The 17,875-nt window shown below is 52.4% G+C and overlaps 2 protein-coding genes across 2 annotated transcripts; one reads left to right on the plus strand and one right to left on the minus strand.

The window, feature by feature from the left end:
• Window positions 1-490: 490 nt before the first annotated feature.
• On the plus strand, window positions 491-12,399 carry SMYD5 (SMYD family member 5). The gene is made up of 13 exons (XM_019441812.2): window positions 491-622; window positions 4,464-4,572; window positions 5,298-5,437; window positions 5,906-6,027; window positions 6,417-6,486; window positions 7,103-7,207; window positions 7,964-8,026; window positions 8,244-8,314; window positions 8,618-8,724; window positions 9,117-9,173; window positions 10,020-10,114; window positions 10,763-10,833; window positions 10,930-12,399. Exons 1-13 carry the CDS (start codon window positions 527-529, stop codon window positions 11,072-11,074), a joined length of 1,251 nt encoding a protein of 416 aa, XP_019297357.1. The 5' UTR covers window positions 491-526; the 3' UTR covers window positions 11,075-12,399.
• A 454-nt stretch (window positions 12,400-12,853) lies between these two features.
• Window positions 12,854-16,925, minus strand: PRADC1 (protease associated domain containing 1). Its single transcript, XM_019441844.2, has 5 exons — window positions 16,762-16,925; window positions 14,741-14,841; window positions 14,101-14,210; window positions 13,652-13,819; window positions 12,854-13,401 (listed from the first exon to the last, which is right to left on the minus strand). Exons 1-5 carry the CDS (start codon window positions 16,826-16,828, stop codon window positions 13,281-13,283), a joined length of 567 nt encoding a protein of 188 aa, XP_019297389.1. The 5' UTR covers window positions 16,829-16,925; the 3' UTR covers window positions 12,854-13,280.
• Between the last annotated feature and the right edge of the window lie 950 nt (window positions 16,926-17,875).

Here is a 17,875-nt window from a genome sequence, read left to right on the forward strand (position 1 = left end):
GCTGCCAGAAGGCCCAAGGAGAAGGGAATTCTTGCGCCCGACTTTGTAGATGGGGAGGTAGGGCAAGCTCGCCATCTACAAGCTCCCCAAGGTAGTCCTTCCTTTCAGGTAGAAGGTCAGAGAGGGTATAAGTTGGCCGGCCGCTGTCCCACCCCATGGCTGGATCCAGAGTGCCTGACTCTCGACGGGGCACTGGGTGGACAGAGACAACAGACACCAAAACACGAACTGGACACAGATACATCAAAACTATACACACACCCACCGGCTATGATACATAGGTACGTACGAAGACACAGACGCAAAACTGCACAGATGTAAAAAACGCGGACCCAGCGACATCCAGCCATCGAACCAATCGACCTAAACACACAGATTAAAGGGATCCCAATTTCCCAATTCGGACTTGCTAGCGCGCAAACCCTAGCAGCCTGGAGACTCACTCGCCGGGGGCGGGGCCAGAGAGGGGCGGGGCCCCCCCGGGTCGAGGCGAGGTCAAGGGTCAGAAGGCGGAGGCGCGCCCAAGATGGCGGCCTCCATGTGCGACGTGTTCTCCTTCTGCGTGGGCGTGTCGGGTCGGGCTCCGGTCGCCGTGGAAGTCCGATTCGTAAGCAGCGCTAAGGTGAGGCCGAGACAGACCCGCCACGGGCACCTACCGTGTCCGGCCTTGGAGAGAGCCCCGCGGGACCCTAGGCCTGGAGCCTAGAAGCTCCTGAGCCGTTCCGACTCTGCGGCTCAGCCCCTCCTCGCGGCCCGGGGGCTCCCCGTCTGTCCCCGCGCGCAGGCTTCCGGGGCGGTCACGCGGTGAATCGGGGGCCCCGAAGTCTCCGTAGTCTCTGTAGTCTCCGTGCGCGCCCCCTCCCTTCGGGACCCGGTGCGCCCTCCGGCTGCCCTGCTCCTGCTGCTCCAGGCGGGGCCGGGTGGGCGCCGGGCCTTTTGGTCCAGGCTGGAGTACTCTGCTGCTGGGCCGTGGGGGTGGTGGGCGGGGACTGGCTGAGCAGAGGGTACTAAGGTATGAAAAAGAGTGGGCCCTCGGGGAACTTTCTGAGTGAGATTTGGGAATGGGGTGGGGAGAGAGGCCAGGACCCTTCACAAAGGCCTTGGGATGCTAAGGAATTTGGACTAGAGCTCGAAGCCCGTGGGAGCATTTGAAGCATTGAAACAGGAAAGCAATATGGTTTTGTGGTTATATTATCGTGTCTTAAAAGTTAATTGTAGAAAAATACTCTAAATGCATGTAAGGAAAGAGAAGATAAAAATCACGTAATCCTATACTTGTGCAAATATACGGATACCAAAGTCACAATTTTAGGAACCTCTGTTTGATGCAGCAGTAAATCAACATCAATAAACCTATTTCTACATATTTTTAAGAGCTGAGTAATAGTCTGTTTCAAGGGATTGCCACAGTTCATTCAGCCACCTACTTATTTATGCACTTTTGCGTTGTATTTTTTCATCCCTGAGGGCAAAGTTCCTGGAGCTCAGTTTCTGTGCACACATCCTTTTGTTCTCTTCATCAGAGTATTTTCTTTACTAGTTAACTTTGCCAGTTGATACGTGCAAAATGGTATCACTTTGTTTTAATTTACAAGTCTGTGTTTACTGATGAGGTTGAATAATTTATCATGTATACCAGCAGTGCATATACCTGGTCCCTGCCCAAGATGTCAGCCTTCTAGTCATCTGCTTCCTGCTCTCCCCACCTCAACCTTCCATTGCCTTCTTTCCTCTCCGGTGCATCTGGAGCATTCCTTTCCTTCTGTGGTAAAGCAGCTCCCCAATACCCTTGGCCTCTTCAGCTGCTCACATCTCTGTCTCCACCTCTGTTCTTGATTGGCTCAGTTTGATGGTATCCCAGTTCCATCACTCCTTGCAGGCAGAGATACTGACCTTTCCCTTCACTAAGTCCCCTATCTCTCAGCCCCTCTCTTCTTTATTTCTTCCTCTGACCTCATCACTTCAGCCACTTTGCTTGCCCAGCTGTCCTGTCCCAGCCTTCTGTCAAACCCCACCTCTGGAAGAATGAGCTGGCTGCTCTCTATTCCCACACACGATCTTCTGCTGGAGAAAATCACATACACACCCCAGACATGCTGACAAGATGGTTTACTCCAGGCTTTTTGCATCTATGTTCATCAAGCCAGATTGGTTTGTGACGTTTTTTTCTTTGTGCTATCTTCCTCAGGTTACTGCATCACAGTTATGCTTGTTTTTTGGTAAAATGGAGAAGCTTTCCATTTTTTCTCTGTTACTAAATAGTTTTTAAATAGCATGAGAGTTACTTATTCTTTGGTTTGAGGGAGCTGGCTCATGAACCATATGGACTAGGGGCTTCACATGGGGGTTGTTTTTGACTATTTTCTGTATTGCTTCTATCTATATTGGCAGGAATGACCTTTCAAAGATTTACCAACTACTCTGCCAGGGACAGAACCAATCAGAACATGATAGTGTCTGACCAAAGACAGTGGATGCCGACCAGAATGCCATACTGGTGTGGGTCAGCCAGATACCAGCACTGCTTCTTTCTCTAGCTTTCCTTCCTTTTGAATTCAGTTCTGGTGATTTGTGTTTTTCTAGAAAAGTATCCATTTAGTAAAACTCTTAAAGTTTACTACATGGTCTTAGAGTTTTGCACAATCTTTTTTCTAAAATTTATTTTTCAAATTGGAAATATTTTTGCAAGTTTATGCCCTTTCCACTCAAGGCATAAGCTTTCTCCAAGCCTCTTGGTAATTAATATTTAATGAGAGTGGCTTTCTTGGAACCCTGTCTTATGTTTGGGGGATGAGTGGTTTCACAAAGGAACAGCTCTGATTCTGTTCCCTTTATTTTGATTACCAAATATTTTCTGCATTTGATCCTCCAGAAAGAGAGAGAAAGACATTGGTATTTGCCCAATGTTGAGATTTGAGATTGTCAGCAATAATGTGGGTCCATGTTCATACTCCTTTGTCCCATAAAATAAGGCCATGTTTTCATTTTGCCAGATTGGGTCCAGGGCTAAAAGGCATGGAGGTGGGATTCTAAGAAGACAACCAAGGGTGCATCAACAGCTTTAGCCAGAGGTTTTGTTCCAGCTGTCCCCCTCTGCTCAGGGCTCTCCTGGTCTACACATCCCTGCCTCTCTAACTTTGGGAGGTGCTGCTATCTAGCCACAGTGCCAATGCTAGAAGGAAACAGGGAGCTACCTGAGAGGCCACATGACAGGACGTTTTACTGCTACGTCAAATCTTTTTTTAATTTCTTTCTCTTCTTGTGACAGTTCAGTGCTGGCAGGGGCACCACCCCTCTTCTCTAAGTGAACAGTGGGAACAAGTGCCCGGCAGAGCCAGCAACTGCCAGGGTTCTGAAGCTGTCTCCTGAGTCCCTTTGCACATCTGAGAAATAGCAATTCAGCAGTTGTTTTCTCATCCTTCATGCCTTACATGATGTTTACGGTGCTTTAGACCAGAGTTCCTCAGACTTTAACGTGCATTTGAATCACCTGGGCATCTTGTTAAAATGCACATTCTCATGCAGCAGGTCTAGGGCATGGCCTGAGATTCTGCATTTCTAACAGGTGTCCAAATGATGCCCATGCTGCCCACTTATCATCTCACTTAGAGTAGTAAGGAGCTAAAGCTCATAAGGTACATTCACTTGTGCTATATCATGGCATCCTGGAAACTACCTGGGAGGTATCATTGTGATGCTTTTCATATGTGAAACCGTTGCCAAGAAGTGAAGCACCTGGGGTGCCTGGCTGGCTCAGTCGGTGGAGTGTGTGGCTCATGGTCTCGGGGTCATGGGTTTGAGCTCCACGTTGGGTGTAGAGGTTACTTCAATAAATGAACTTAAAAAAAAAAAAGAAAGAAAAAGAAGTGAAGCAGTTGGCTCCAAGGTTCACAGCAAGTAGTGTTAGGGTTGGTGCTAGGATTCACCCTTCCTTTCAGCATAACGCTGAGAACTTGGTGAGTTCCCCACCGACCAGGGAAATAGGGCACATTCTCCCCCAGGCGAGGCCTCCCTCTCTCCTGTGGCATAGGAGTCCTTTGTAACCCTGAGCAGCGGTGTCACCGCCAGGATCCTGGAGGGACACATGGGTGACTCGAAGAAAACTGCCCTGTCGTTACCGGCTGCTAGTACAGGAGTCTCCAGCCTGCCATGAGAGTTGGCCCTGCTCTGGCCATTCCAAAAATTCTCCTCTGGCTGACAGTGTGGCTCCCTCCCCATCCCAGGCCCTCTGCTCTGAGCAGGCTGAAAGAGGTGTGACTGAAAGTAGGTCAGAGCTACATTTCCAGAGGAGGCAGTTGGTTGGCAGTTGGGGGTGGGGGGGGGTGACCATGCTCCATGAACCCTCCCAAGGCAGAGGCCTCTCCTGAGAGGGAGGCGTGGCGGGGGGTGATGCTGGGAAGCCCTCTGGGAGCTATGCCCTCTTTCTCTCCTTATGGCCATCCTATTCCTTCTCTCCCTGTTAGGGAAAGGGCCTATTTGCCACACAGCTGATCCGGAAAGGGGAGACCATCTTTGTAGAACAGCCCCTGGTAGCTGCACAGTTTCTCTGGAATGCACTTTATCGCTACCGAGGTGAGCACATCTCGTCCACTCCTCATGGCTGCTGGGCCAGCTGCCTGTACGCATGGAAGAGAGCTACATACATTCCCACTAGCTGATGTCTCTGGGAATTCAGGTGTTGGGAGAAAAGCTCATCCTGGAGAACCGTGCCTGAGAATCATGCTTGTCTCTAGTCTTAGGCCATTTGGGGCTGGGAGTGAGCGAGGGACGGGCTCTTCCAGCCTGCTTCCTGGGGGAGGACTGTCAGGCAGGCAGAACTCAGTGTGACCTGCAGTATCAGGGACTGGATATCATGTGGAAGGGCTCCGTGCCAAAGGGCAGCTCTCCACCAAGAGGAGGCCACTCGCCCCTTGGCCAAAACAGGCTGAGTTAGGGGTCAGAAGCAAGTAGGATGCCCTTAGCTTTTCCAGACACGTGCTTTTTTCACACTTTTCTTAGGCTAGAGACAAACATGAAGGGAGGGTCAGTTGGCTCCAGAATGTGGGGAAAGCTCAGTCTGGGGGTTAGGAGGGGAGCCCTATAGACTAAATCCCAATCTGCTTTTGAATGCATGTGAAATCATGCACCCATTCTGTTCTTTAACACAGTTGTTCGTTCACTTACTTCCCAAACATTTGTTGAGCACCTATCAAGTGTCAGGCACTATCTTTAGCCCTAGGGATGCTTCTGTGAAAAAGACAAAATGTGGCCCCTGCTCTAAAGACACTTACATTGTCACATGGGGCTCTCTCCCTCAGCCTGTGACCACTGCCTTCGGGCACTGGAGAAGGCAGAGGAGAATGCCCAGAGGCTGACTGGGAAACCGGGCCAGGTTCTGCCTCACCCTGAGCTGTGTGCCGTGCGCAAGGACCTCCACCAGCACTGTCCCCACTGCCAGGTGAGCATCCCTGGGGAGTGCACCTGAAAGGGAGCTGGTGGGAGAAGCCTTAGCCGAAGTCCTCTTTGGGGAGACAGGAATGACAACAGACCTGCTCGTGGGCCCTGAGAGCCATAACGTAGGGTAAGACATTCAAAAGACTGTAACTATTCCAGTTGTGTTCTCCCTGTCCCGGTCCCGCTATCTAGAAAACTGGTTCAGTGGGAACTTGCCCTCTTCCCAGGAGCCTGGCAGGGGCTCTTCCCTCTACTTGAAAGCTCTCTCCTTCCCATAGTTCAACAAGCCTGGGTGCCCCTCTCACATGCCCCCGGGCGGTGTGTGCTTTCTCATCTGACGATGTCACTGAGCTACTGCTCAGGGGCTGTTCGTAGAAGGAGTGCAGTCAGAGGAGGTGAGTACTACTAAGGAAGGTCTGTGCCTCACCCCATGGCCAGATCCTAGGGTGTTGACCTCCACCCATTCCACCAGGTGATGTACTGCAGTGCGGAGTGTCGGCTGGCGGCCGCCGAGCAGTACCATCAGGTCCTGTGCCCAGGGCCTTCCCAGGACGACCCCCTGCATCCTCTCAATAAGCTACAGGAGGCCTGGAGGTGGGTAGCATTTCATCTCTTCTTCCCTTTATCCTCCCTCTCGACCTGCCTGCCTGCCTGAGATCAGCAGATGCAGTCATCTTTCTTAAACTGCCATCCCCCAGATCTTTCCTCCAGTCTTAGGGTTAAACAGAAGTCACATCACCCAACCCCCTGCCTTCAGTGTGAGCCGCCAGTCCCACTACCCTCAGCATTTTACACACTCCCAGGAAGAGCCCCATTAAGCCCATGGGGTGGTAAAGGCCTGCCCTCATCCTTGCCAATGACATCTCTCTTTGGTTATAAATAGAGTTGATAGGAAGGATTCTCTGTAGTGATCAGACTGGGCTTCCCTGAACACAGCTACTGGGGAGGGGATTTCCAGGCCAAATCTTTTTCTTTCTCCCCAGGAGTGTTCACTACCCCCCCGAGACTGCAAGCATCATGTTGATGGCCCGGATGGTGGCCACAGTGAAGCAGGTAAGCCCACCCAGACCTCCCACGGAAGCCCCTTCTGGCCTCATGTGCCCCTTGGCCTCAGTCTCCTCCTCACCTCAAGTCCCTGGCTTGGATGCAGAGTTCCCTCTGCGCTTTCCAAAGGAGAGCTGCTTGCTGTGTAAACTCAGGAGCAGCTAACCATAAATCTGCAGGAGACTCATCTTTCCTGCAGCCTCTGATCTAGGAGAGGACCTCCTGTGCAGCAACAGTTCACGCATTCAATTTACAGGTGCCACTTTCTCAGGATTGCCTCATATGTAAAGTGAGAGAAGCCACTCCAACCCATTCTGTTAGTATTGGAGCTCCACAACCCCATTCTCCTCTTTTTCCAAGTGTTGTTGAACTGGCCAGCCTGGCCCAGTTGGGGAGATGGTTGGGTGTGGGCAGGATGGGAAGGAAGTCCCCAGGCCAAGGAAGGGTCTACCTAGAATCTCATGATGGTGTTTCGCTGATGGCAGAGGCTTTAGAATCACAGTCTACTGTCCCGCCTGGGTATGAGGGACAGCAAGGAGATGGTTGTCCCTGAGTCCGTGCGTGCACACGCGTGCACGCCCGGGCATATGTGAATGTGACCCTGAAGTATATTTGTTCCCTGCAGGCTAAGGATAAAGATCGTTGGATCAGGCTCTTTTCCCAGTTCTGTAATAAAACAGCCAATGAGGAGGAGGAGATTGTCCACAAACTCCTGGGGGACAAATTCAAGGTTAGTCTTCCCCCATGATCCCCTCATCCCAATAGCCTTGGATGTTCTGTGGCTACCTGAGGGGAGCTCCACATTTGGTCCTTTGCCAGCCACAGAGCCTGGAGCCAAAAATCTATTCAGAGAACCTATCTTCTTGCCACTATTTAACTTTGTGACCTAACAGGGACCGAAAGTTGAGAAGTGGGGTGAACAGGAAGGAAGGGTCGGGTGCCCTGACATGGTAAGGCAGAATCTCATGATAGGATAGTGGTGAGTAAGTCAGTATAATGGAAAGTGGAGGGTCAGGGAGCAGGCGTGAAATAGCATTTTAGCTGCCAATGTGCTGAGTGCCCACTCCCACCCAAAGATTACACATTCTCACTGAGGACAGCAGACTTCCACGCAGGAGCTGCCCGAAGGTGCAGGCAGGGTTTCAAGGGCAGCTGGGGTGGGCCTTCCTGCATTTATTCTGAGGAGAGGAGGGGGTCGTCAAGCTTGTCTGGAGGCCAGGTCAGGGAGCCTGGAAGGTGGTCTCGAGGACAGTCATCTGAAGCCAGGTTGCCTCGGCCCTCCTGGAAAATAGGAATTTGGGGTTCCCCACTCTGGCTTGGAACAGGCCAACAGACTGCCAAGGTTGTGGCCTTCCTTTGCCTTCAGGGCAAGTTCATTCTACAGAGCTGGCCCCTTTTCTTTTCCTTACCTGGTCTTCTGAGCCCTGCCTGGGTGCTAGTGGGAAATCCCCAGGATACAGGTCTCTCCCTGCTTCCCCTAAACCAGGGCCAGCTGGAACTTCTGCGGAGACTCTTCACAGAGGCCCTTTATGAAGAGGCGCTCAGCCAGGTGAGCATGGGGAAGGTGGGACCAGTGACCTCCTAGTCATTCCAGCTCTCCAGGAGCAACCAGGTCAGCATCTCCTACTCAGAGAGTTAAGCCAAGACTGACTTGGTGTGAAGTTGGGATGGGATTGACTCACAGAAGACTTCCTGAACAGAGAGTTGTTTCAGGAGGAAAAGCGAGTGGCTGTAATCTGAGCACTCATTTTTCTTTCTCCCCACAGTGGTTCACACCAGATGGATTCCGGTCTCTCTTTGCTCTTGTTGGGACCAATGGCCAAGGAATTGGGACCAGGTTAGGAGAGAATGTTCCAAAGCTATTGCACTTGTCTGTCAGGGCTTGGGCGGGAGATTGACAGAGGAAGGTAGCCACACTTCCTTTCAAGATTAGGGTTTGATTCTGTGGCAGGAGAGCTGGACTGGATGCAGTGGTGGGAGTCAGAAAGACTGAGGTGGTAGTTTGCTCCTGGGAGCCTTGGTCTTTTGGGGAAGATGGGCCCCTGCCCTGGAGAAAGAAATGGGCTTAACCTGTCTGGAGGTGGAGAGCCCTGGGAGCTGGGCCTCCTTCTCTCCAACCATGGATGCCTGGGACCCCCAGCTCCCTGAGCCAGTGGGTCCATGCCTGTGACGCTCTGGAGTTGAAGCCTCAGGACCGAGAGCAGCTGGACGCCTTCATTGACCAGCTGTACAAGGACATCGAGGCAGGTTGGTGAGATGGAGCCTTGGTCTCACCCAACCTTGAATGCCCCCCTAGCCAGACACACAGTCTTTCCCCGAGGGGGTTCTGAGCTAATGGTTGGGGAAGGTAATCCCTGTGTGCCTATAGGAAGCTTTACATCTATCCACAGGACAAATAAGATAAGACATGACCTTGAGATCCATATAGAGTCTGGATGCTGGGGGAGGGGGGTGCTGGACAAGTAAGGTGATGTCATTTATAGAAAAGCAAGGTTTATGCCTCCTGGAAGCAAGTTTAGATGAAATGGTAGCAACTGGGTGGCAAGACAGTGGAACCAGTGCCTATCCTTGTAAGTCTAGTTTTCTTTTTCCACCTGTAAAATGCATAGAATAACATCTACAATGTTACTGTCTTACAGCAACTGGAGAGTTTCTTAACTGTGAAGGATCTGGCCTCTTTGTGCTTCAGAGCTGCTGTGAGTCCCGGCATTGAGGAGGGGTACATCTCTCTCAGCCCCTTTTAGGCTCGTGGGGAGGAGTCTGGGAGCAGGATTAGGTCTGGGCTTCCTTGGGGATTCTCCCGGGACTTTTTGTTGCATCAGTTTTTCATTCATTCATTCATTCATTCATTCATTCATTGGATTGCTTGTGCCTTAATATATGTTTATATATAAAACCTTCCAGTGGGCCAGGTCCTGTGCTAAGGCAGGACGCAGAGCTCTGTTCCTTGCAAAGAGAAGCATTGGCCTTGCACAACCACTGCCATCAGGCTCCTGGGAGGAGGGAGTTTAGGCTAGAAGGCTGGTCTCATCAGCACCTAACAGGGAGGAGCAGAGCCAATCACACAACTGTCTTTTCCAGATCTCAGCCTCCCCACTCTGGTTTCCTCACTGTCAGCCCTCCCAATGTCTGGGGCATGCTACCCCTCCCAAACTAGGCTCGCAGGGGGACTGGCTCAGCTGTTACCAGACATCCAGTTGCCGACTGAGTTAAGTGTCTGGCATGGGGTCCCTTTCACGGCCCTGTCCTTCCCTTTGTGGGACACTAGGAACACAATTGAGAACAAGTTGCCCAGTGCTGAGGACAGCAAGGGCAGTGATGGCAGGTGGGAGGGGGTGGCAAGAGGAAGTGCATTTGTGCCTGTGCTCTGTGGTCTTTAGGAAAGAGCACTGGACAGAGGGAGTCAGGAAATTTGGGTTCCAGGACCTATGTAGCCCTAGCAAGGATCAGAAAACAAGGAAGGATGGGACCCAGTGCTTTGCAAGTTGAGGCTGTTATTTTTATTAGTCAGCAGTCCTTATTTCTTGCCTCTTGTGACCCAGGTAACCACAGCTGTGTCCCCAATGCAGAGACCTCCTTCCCAGAAAACAACTTCCTTTTGCATGTCACGGCCTTGGAGGATATCAAGCCAGGAGAGGTGAGAGGGCTAGGAGCTGTGGGGGGTGGGCCTTGCAAGTTCTCTCCAGGGATTGGAAGCAACAGTGGCTAGAGCCCCAAGTTCAGGCTGTTCAGCTGATCTCCACATGACCCAGGGCAGGAGTCTTTTTACCCATGGTTATGCTCAAACCCACAGTACCCCCAATTCTTCAAAAAAATAACCAGAAAACCTCAGAGCAGTGATTCAGAGACAAGTGTATGCCCAGGTTCTTGTCCCCAGCCACCTTTTGATCAACAAATCCACAGCTTCCAAGAAAACAAGAGATGGCTCTTCGTCGCGTGGGCTACGGGTGCATGTGTGGGTTTGGGGTTGGGAGTCCTGGCTGTTAGCACAGTGCGCAGAGCCTGGTTGAATCTTCTTCCAGAGCTAGTAGCACCATGTCAAGATAACCTCTGACAATGGCCACAGACCTTAGCCATTGGCTGCCTATAGTCGTGGCCTGAGGCTAACCACTGTCCCCTCTCTGTCTCAGACACAGGTTGTTTGAGCCTCTTGGTGGCCTTCTGAGAGCACAGGGAAATGAATGAGAGCCTAGCTCCTGGGAGATGGGACAGTGGTTGGGGAGGCCCTGATCCCATCTAAGAGACAGCACAGACTGTCAGACTCCACCTCTTCTCTGCCCTCCAGGAAATCTGTATCAGCTACTTAGACTGCTGTCAGCGGGAGCGCAGCCGCCACAGCCGCCACAAGATCCTCAGGTGCCAGCTGGGATGTGGTGGGTGGCTGGGCTCTGGGAGGCTCCATCCTGGTTACTGCCTGACTTCACCCTCACCACCATCCCCCATCTCCTGCAGGGAGAACTATCTGTTTGTCTGTTCCTGCCCCAAATGCCTGGCAGAGGCTGATGAACCCAACGTGACCTCGGAGGAGGAGGAGGATGAAGAGGAGGAAGGAGAGCCAGAGGATGCAGAGCTGGGGGATGAGATGACCGATGTGTGATGTCACCCTGCCTGGAAGGGGCCTGCCCCAGACCCTGCAGGAAAAGGGGGACTTCCTCCAGAGAGGAGGCTTGGAAGGAACTCCCCCACTCCCGTTGCCTGCTTCCCCCGCTCCATTCCAGTTCTGTTTCTGCCAGAGAGTAGTACAGAAGCTGGACCTTAGGCACACCACCCCCCACTAGACCTCATGCCTTGGACACTGCTACTGAGTGGCTCAGGCTCTGCGTGGTCACTGAGCCTCTCAGTGCTGCCCCCTCAAAACACACACACACTGAGGTATCCACTCCAGTCGGCGAGCAACTCCAACAGAGGTCAGAAACAGTGTTTCTTCCACTTGGCCCCATGGCCATGCTTCCCTGTCCACCTGAGGCTTCACCGCTTTCTACCTACTACAGACGGGGGTAACAAGAGATCGGCCTGACGGCACTGAAGAAGAAAGGGGAGTGGTGAGATGCCTTCACCTTCTTCCCCACTCCCACCTTTCTGGCTGCTAAGGCAACTGCCTCCTGCTGGCACAGCTAGGAGAGGCAGGAAGGAGCAACTGGGCCTCCAGAGCACCTTCCCTAAGGCTCTGTGCTGGGGACACTGAACCAGGGGGATACCTTCCTCTCCCCACCCCCACTATTTGGACATCCAAGAGAGTGGAGAGTATAACCCCTTCCCCAGATTCCAGAATCTCTGTACCTTGTGCCTTGCCTCTCAGGCCCTGGCACAGTAGCTGGCCACGTGGGGTGTGTAAGAGGCCTCTGCCTCTCTCAAGAGGGGTATGTGGGGAGATCACCCCTTCCTCACACTCCTTTCCCACTGAGGACTCTAGCAGCATGGCTGAGACTGAGTGATGACAGGCCTGTGCTCCTTAATTTCAGATGCTCAAGAGGCTTCCCTGGGATCAGTTTAACATGGGTCAGTGAGGAGCTCTCCCGGCCTCAATCTCCATCGTTAGGGTCTCCACAGAGGAACACTGAAGTCTTCCAGAAAACTACAGGAGCTAGGCTAGATATTCTGAGATAAACCCTGTCTGTGTCACCTGCCCCTCCACCCCCAGATTAGTACTACCCCTCACTCTTGGGTTGGATGCTGTGGGAACTATAGCCTATCACTTGCGATTTCTTTGCCTACTTTCCCTGGGCAGGGGCTGCCACAACCGCCTGCTGAGGGATCTCTGAGAGGGCAGGTGCCCACCCCATAGGCTCTATCCTATATCATGAGCCAGGTGGAGCTCACCTGTCTGGCCTATTGGGTTCTTCACAGCAGCCAGCACCCCTCATGCCCCCACCTGCCCACTGTTCTCAATAAAGTGTGAGTGGTGACAGGCCTCTGCAGGAATGCTTTGTGTAGAATGACTTGACAAGCTGTCTGAGGCATGCAGCAATCACATAGGTGGCACAGAGGCACATAGGTTTAGACCAGGCAATGGCAGGAGATGGGAGATGCAGCCCCCCAGCAGGCTCCTCCCTGGTCACATCTACAATGCTGTGCAAAGGTTTCTAAACGCCAAGAGCAAGGACCTCCTCTGAGGTCCAGAGTGGGTCCCCAGGACCAGGCTATCAGAGGAGTCTTCTCAGGGAACTGAACTACAGCTTCCTGAGTTCTTGAGCAGGAGGTAGAGTGTGCTGGGATCCAAGATTAGCAGCCTAAGCACTGGTTCTAAAGGACCTTGAGTGAGTCATTTACCCTCTGTGAGCCTCAGTTTCCTCCCTTCAAAGCAGGGGCATGGGACCAGATGAGAGAGTGAAGGCCCCTCCCACCCCTGTATGCTCTTATTCTAGGACACAGTTGCAACCCTGATGAGAGGCTTTATTGCTAAAAAGTCAGTGAGGGTTTATTAATTCCTCAAACACCACTCCAGCAGCTGCTGTGAAGTACACTGAAGAGACCCTGGGAAGGGGAGGCGAGAGCCAGGTGGGATGTGACTGGTCACAGATGGCTCTCAGGCCACCTACCTTTAGCCCCTGTGTTCCAGATTCTAGTCCAGAAGCTCTGGGGCCTGGCTCTTGTCTATTCCCATAGCATGAGACATTTGGGGACCCCGAGGAAGGGAAGGCCAGTGACACAGCTTTTCTTAGCATAGCCAAGGCCAAAGCCTTTTTCCCCTACCCGGCTCCACCTGTCCTCAAATGCTATCCCCAAATCCCAAATAGCAGAATTCCTGGATTTCCCCTTCCCAGCCCAGAGTTGTTTATGGCTGGTGTGTGGGACCAACTCTTCTACCAGAAGGTCCAGGGCGGTTGCAGCAGCTCAAAGGTGGGGATGCTGGTGACATTGACTGGGATGGAAATGATGGCCCATGGCAGCCCATGCTGTTCCAGGGAACGGCGGATCATGTAGCTGGGAGGGCATGAAGAAAGGTGGCGATGGTCACTTTCTCAGCACCCCATCATGCCCCATTGTCCCCATCACTCTGGGAGTTCCAGAGCCCAAGGACTTGGCCCTTCAACTGGGGCCCTCCAACATTTTTGGCCCAAGGACTCGGCCCTCCAACAGAGGCTTGTGGGAAGGGACTGGTGATTGCCCTTGACCTCCCCAAGTCATGGCACCCAGCCTGGTGCTGACACAGCCAGAGACAAGGAGCCCTCACCCATCTCGGCCGAGCAGGAAGAGGGCAGGGATGTCAGCTGTGCGCTGGGTACTGTCCTGGATCATCTCCACGTAGAAGCTGTCATTGTCAACCGCGTTGTCAGAGATGATCACTGCCCGCCCGCCGTGCTCCTGCACCACCCGTGTCTTGGAGAGGAAGGAGCAGCCCCTGGAAGAGGTGGTGATGAGACCAAAGGAAAGGCAGGGTCCTAGCTACTCCTCCTCCAGACTGTCACACCGGAAGGATGAGAGAAGGACCGTGGAAAATTTTTTGTAAAGGCTCATACGTAAATGGCCAAAAGGCATGGGTAATCTTAAGACATCTCTTAAAGACCATTAAAAACTTGAATTATTTAAGAACCGCTATTTCAAAGCACCACTCCCAACACTGATCTCAGAATCTAACCTACACCTGGCCTCCTCTTGTGCCTGTGTCTGTCCGCTCCTTACCCTCTCTCCACCAGAGCGATCTGGTCCTGGATGAAGAAACCGTTGCTGAGTTCTCCACAGGCCTCTGAAGGTTCCGCAGGGACAAGATGAATCTGCTCATACCTTGTGTGCTGAAAGACATTTAGACAGGTCAGAGCATGAGGAGACATGCCTGTTGTAGGACCAGGCTGACCATCCCATTCTATCGGTTCCTCACAAAGTTGAAGGAAACATGGAGTGGTTTCTGTGTGCTGGGCACTGGAGTATTTTTACTAAATTCTCACAAAGGCTTATCTAGTTGTCCTACTCCACGGTGCCTTTTCATGAGATATGTAGGGGAGTTGGTAGGATCCAGAAAGGGGAAGTAATTTGCTGTAAGCCACATAGTGCAGAGACAGCTAGCAGAGCCCTTGGTTTTTCACTATTTCATGTCCCCAGAGAAGACAGCTTCTCCCTGTCTGGTGCCCAAGTCTGTATTACACCCCGGGGAATAGCTAGCTGGAAGCCCTTCCCTCCTGCACAGCAGCCCCTGGAGGGCAGGCCTGGATTGTGCACCCTTCCCTGTCCTAGCAGTCAGGTATTGGTTGAAGGGATGAGACGGTCACCTTGACTTAGTGGGGTGGAGACAGGAGCACAGACAAAAGGGTCTCCCTGAACTTACAAAGATACCACCAAAGTCCTTGGCAGGTGTGGCCGTGAAGATGTATCGAATGTCTCCAGGACTCAGCACTTGGAAGTACAAATAATCATGGATGCGTAAGCCTGAAAGATAGAGTACAGGTAAGAAACTTCCAGGGAACAAGCTGGTTCAGGTTCAGGTCATGGAACACTTGTGTACAACTGGGCTGGCTATAATCTGGGCTCAGGGACCCAGCTTCAGCCAACTGAGTCCTCCAGGTGGGTGAGATAGATGATCTCTGTCCTGGGGAGGATAGAACTGATGCAGATAGTGTTAGTAACCCCAGAGATAACAGCTGCTGCTGCTGCACTGATGAGCCAGGAAGAGTGAGAGCTCTTGTGTTCCGAGGATCTATCCCTCTTTGTTCTGAAGTGGACCTGAGAGTTTCAAGGTGGCGATGTGGTAGCCTAGGTATAAAACAATTTGTACTAAAACTTAAAAGTTGACTCTGGTCCCATTGCCATCCTCTTAGTCCAGCCACTATCATTTCTTGTCCTGACTGGTCCAGCTTCTTAATTGGTTTATCTGCCTCCATTCTTGCTCTCTACCATCCATTCCCCAAACAACAGCCAGGGGTCTTCTTGAAATATCTTAAAGCAAATATGATCAAGTCACCACTCTTATGGCTTCAGTACCCTTCAACGACTACCCTTTGCAGGGTCCTGTTCCATCTGCCCTTGGCTACTACTACAACCTTATCTACTCCTTTCTGACCTCCTTTCAATTTCTTCACCTCTGCGTCTTCTTGCAACTGTTCCCTCTATCTGGAGCCTTCCTACCCTTGCCCCCAACCCAGCTCTACCTCTTCACCTGGCTCACTTCTGCTCTTTGGTTAGGGCATAGCTTAAATGTCACTTTCTAGAGAAACCCCTCTGCCCTATCACTGCCCTTTCCCTATGCCCATTCAAAATGTACTTTTTCTCCATTGACACTTTCAACATAATTTGTAATTATACACTATTCAGAATTGTTTAATGTCTGTCTCTTCCACTAAGGCAAAACCCACAGTTTTGTAGCTTAGTTCAATGCTGTATCCACATTATGTAACAGTGGCTAGGATATGTGGGTGCTCAATAAAGGTTGTTGAAGGAGTGAACAACTATTTTCAGCTCAGTCGCACTGAGGGAGAGAATTTCCAGAACAACCAGATTTTTCTGGGGTGTGGGATCCTCTCTACAGCACTAAAGTTTGATGTGTTGCCTGGACTTGAATCCTTGGTTGCCTTAGCCCAGAGAGATAGAGGAATGTGGAAGTGTGGAAGCTGGTCAAATAGTCAACAAACTATGAACCCACTACTGTGTGTCAGGGGGTTAGGACTGATTGTGGCTTTAGCTGTCCTCTACTGCCCAAATCACAGAGACCAGATAGAGTTCCATTGGCTTGGCATTGGGCTTTACAGCCTTTCATCCTGAGGGTGGGGACTTCCCATGAGATACAGATATATTTCCAATGAGCCTTCTTTAACACTAAACCCCTCCTCCTTACCACACACATCTTGCCTGGCCTTTGCATCTGCTGATCTGTGTAAATCAAGTGTGGTATACGTATGTGCTCACGTAGTGTATGGGTGTATATACTTATGTGCTCCTTTAGGTGCAAACAGGTTGTGTGTGTACGTGTGTGCTTGTACGTGGGGGCCCACGTGTAAGAATGTGTGTTCCTGTATATGTATGTGAGGGCTCACATACTATCTCCAGCTTGGAATATCTCTAACTGTCCCTTGTTCCTTCTCCTGGTCGCCCCTTCAGCCATCTGGGCCGGCACTACTGGGGGCGTGGAGAGGAGTCTTGCTTCGACGTGGGGAGCTGAGGACTCAGAACCCAGCCTCAGGCCGCGCCCTGCTCACGTCCCTGGGGGCCAGCACCCACCACTCCAGTCGCCCGTCCCTAGACCTGCCCTGCCTCGAACTCGCGGGGTCCCAAGGTGACCCGTGACTCCCGGCCCGAGACGCGAGCAAGCTAGACGGCCAGCCCCGCCCCGCAGCCCCGCCCGTTGCCGCTCACCGTGGGCCGCGACGTATGCGGGGAGCCAGAGCACGAGACAACACCAGCCCGCGGCGCCGGGGACCATCTCCAGGGCCCGGCCCGGCGCCGCGCTTCTTCCAGCCGCCCCACCGTGCTAGCTCGCTGGACTTCAGCCTGACAGCTGCTCCGGCCTCCCGCCCCCAGACCCGCTCTTGCCGCTGGTTGGCGGACAGGAACGAGGCCGACGGCTGATTGGCTCTGATGCCTGTTCCTGTAGCTACACTTTCCGCCTCTGCGCCTTAGCCCACTTCCTATTGGTCGAGAGAAGTGGGGCCTAGGACTGATTGGTCTAAACTCTTAACAGCAACTGCCACCCCTCCCAACCCGCTCCCCAGCGTTTCTCAGTTTGGATTCGACTGCAGGATTGCGCGGGCTGGCGGGCGGGCGGGGAGGAAAGAGCACTGGAGGTGGGCGCCCCGCTGGACTCACTTCAGCCCAGGAAAGTCGTGGCCGTCAGCTTTGCGGTCTTGGCTGGATCCTCCCTGCGGCCGCCTCACAAGATGACGATTTGCGTCTCCCAGCTGTGCTTTCCTCCTCCTCACCTCCCTCCTTGGGAAGGCATTCGTCTAGCGCCCAGGTGGTCTCCCGCGACCTCCCCTCCGCTCGTCCTGTGACAAGTTCCACCAGCGCTTGCGCGCTGGGGTCGCGGCTTGATGATCCCCACCCTCGAGGAGGCTCTGGTCAGTGAAGAGCCAGAAAACGGGATTTGGGGCCAGGTGCCTGGTGCCCACGCCTGCTTCTCTACCATTTAGTGTACAACTGTGACCGTGGACACCTTTCATAACTTCTCAGCTTCAGTTCCTTCATCTAAAAAATAGACATAACAGTACCAACATCATAGGATTGGAAGGGCTTATGAGATCTCTCACCAGGTGCTTATTTGCTTATTTACCATAAGCCTGTCCCATAGCGTTCAATAAATGTGCTTACTGTGTTCCTTGGTCTGGCTTTCGGAGGTGGGGGAAGGAATGAGGGTTTAGTGGGTAATGCGAGCCGAGCAAGGAGTCTACATACTCAAAGAGAAATGCATAACCACAATCCTGCGACCCTTCGGTAACCAACGCCTCTCCCCCCCGAGGCCCAGCCTCTGGCC

The sequence above is a fragment of the Panthera pardus genome, unplaced genomic scaffold (assembly GCF_024362965.1).
Source record: "Panthera pardus isolate Hobbes unplaced genomic scaffold, ASM2436296v1 HiC_scaffold_25, whole genome shotgun sequence".
NCBI lineage: Eukaryota > Metazoa > Chordata > Mammalia > Carnivora > Felidae > Panthera > Panthera pardus.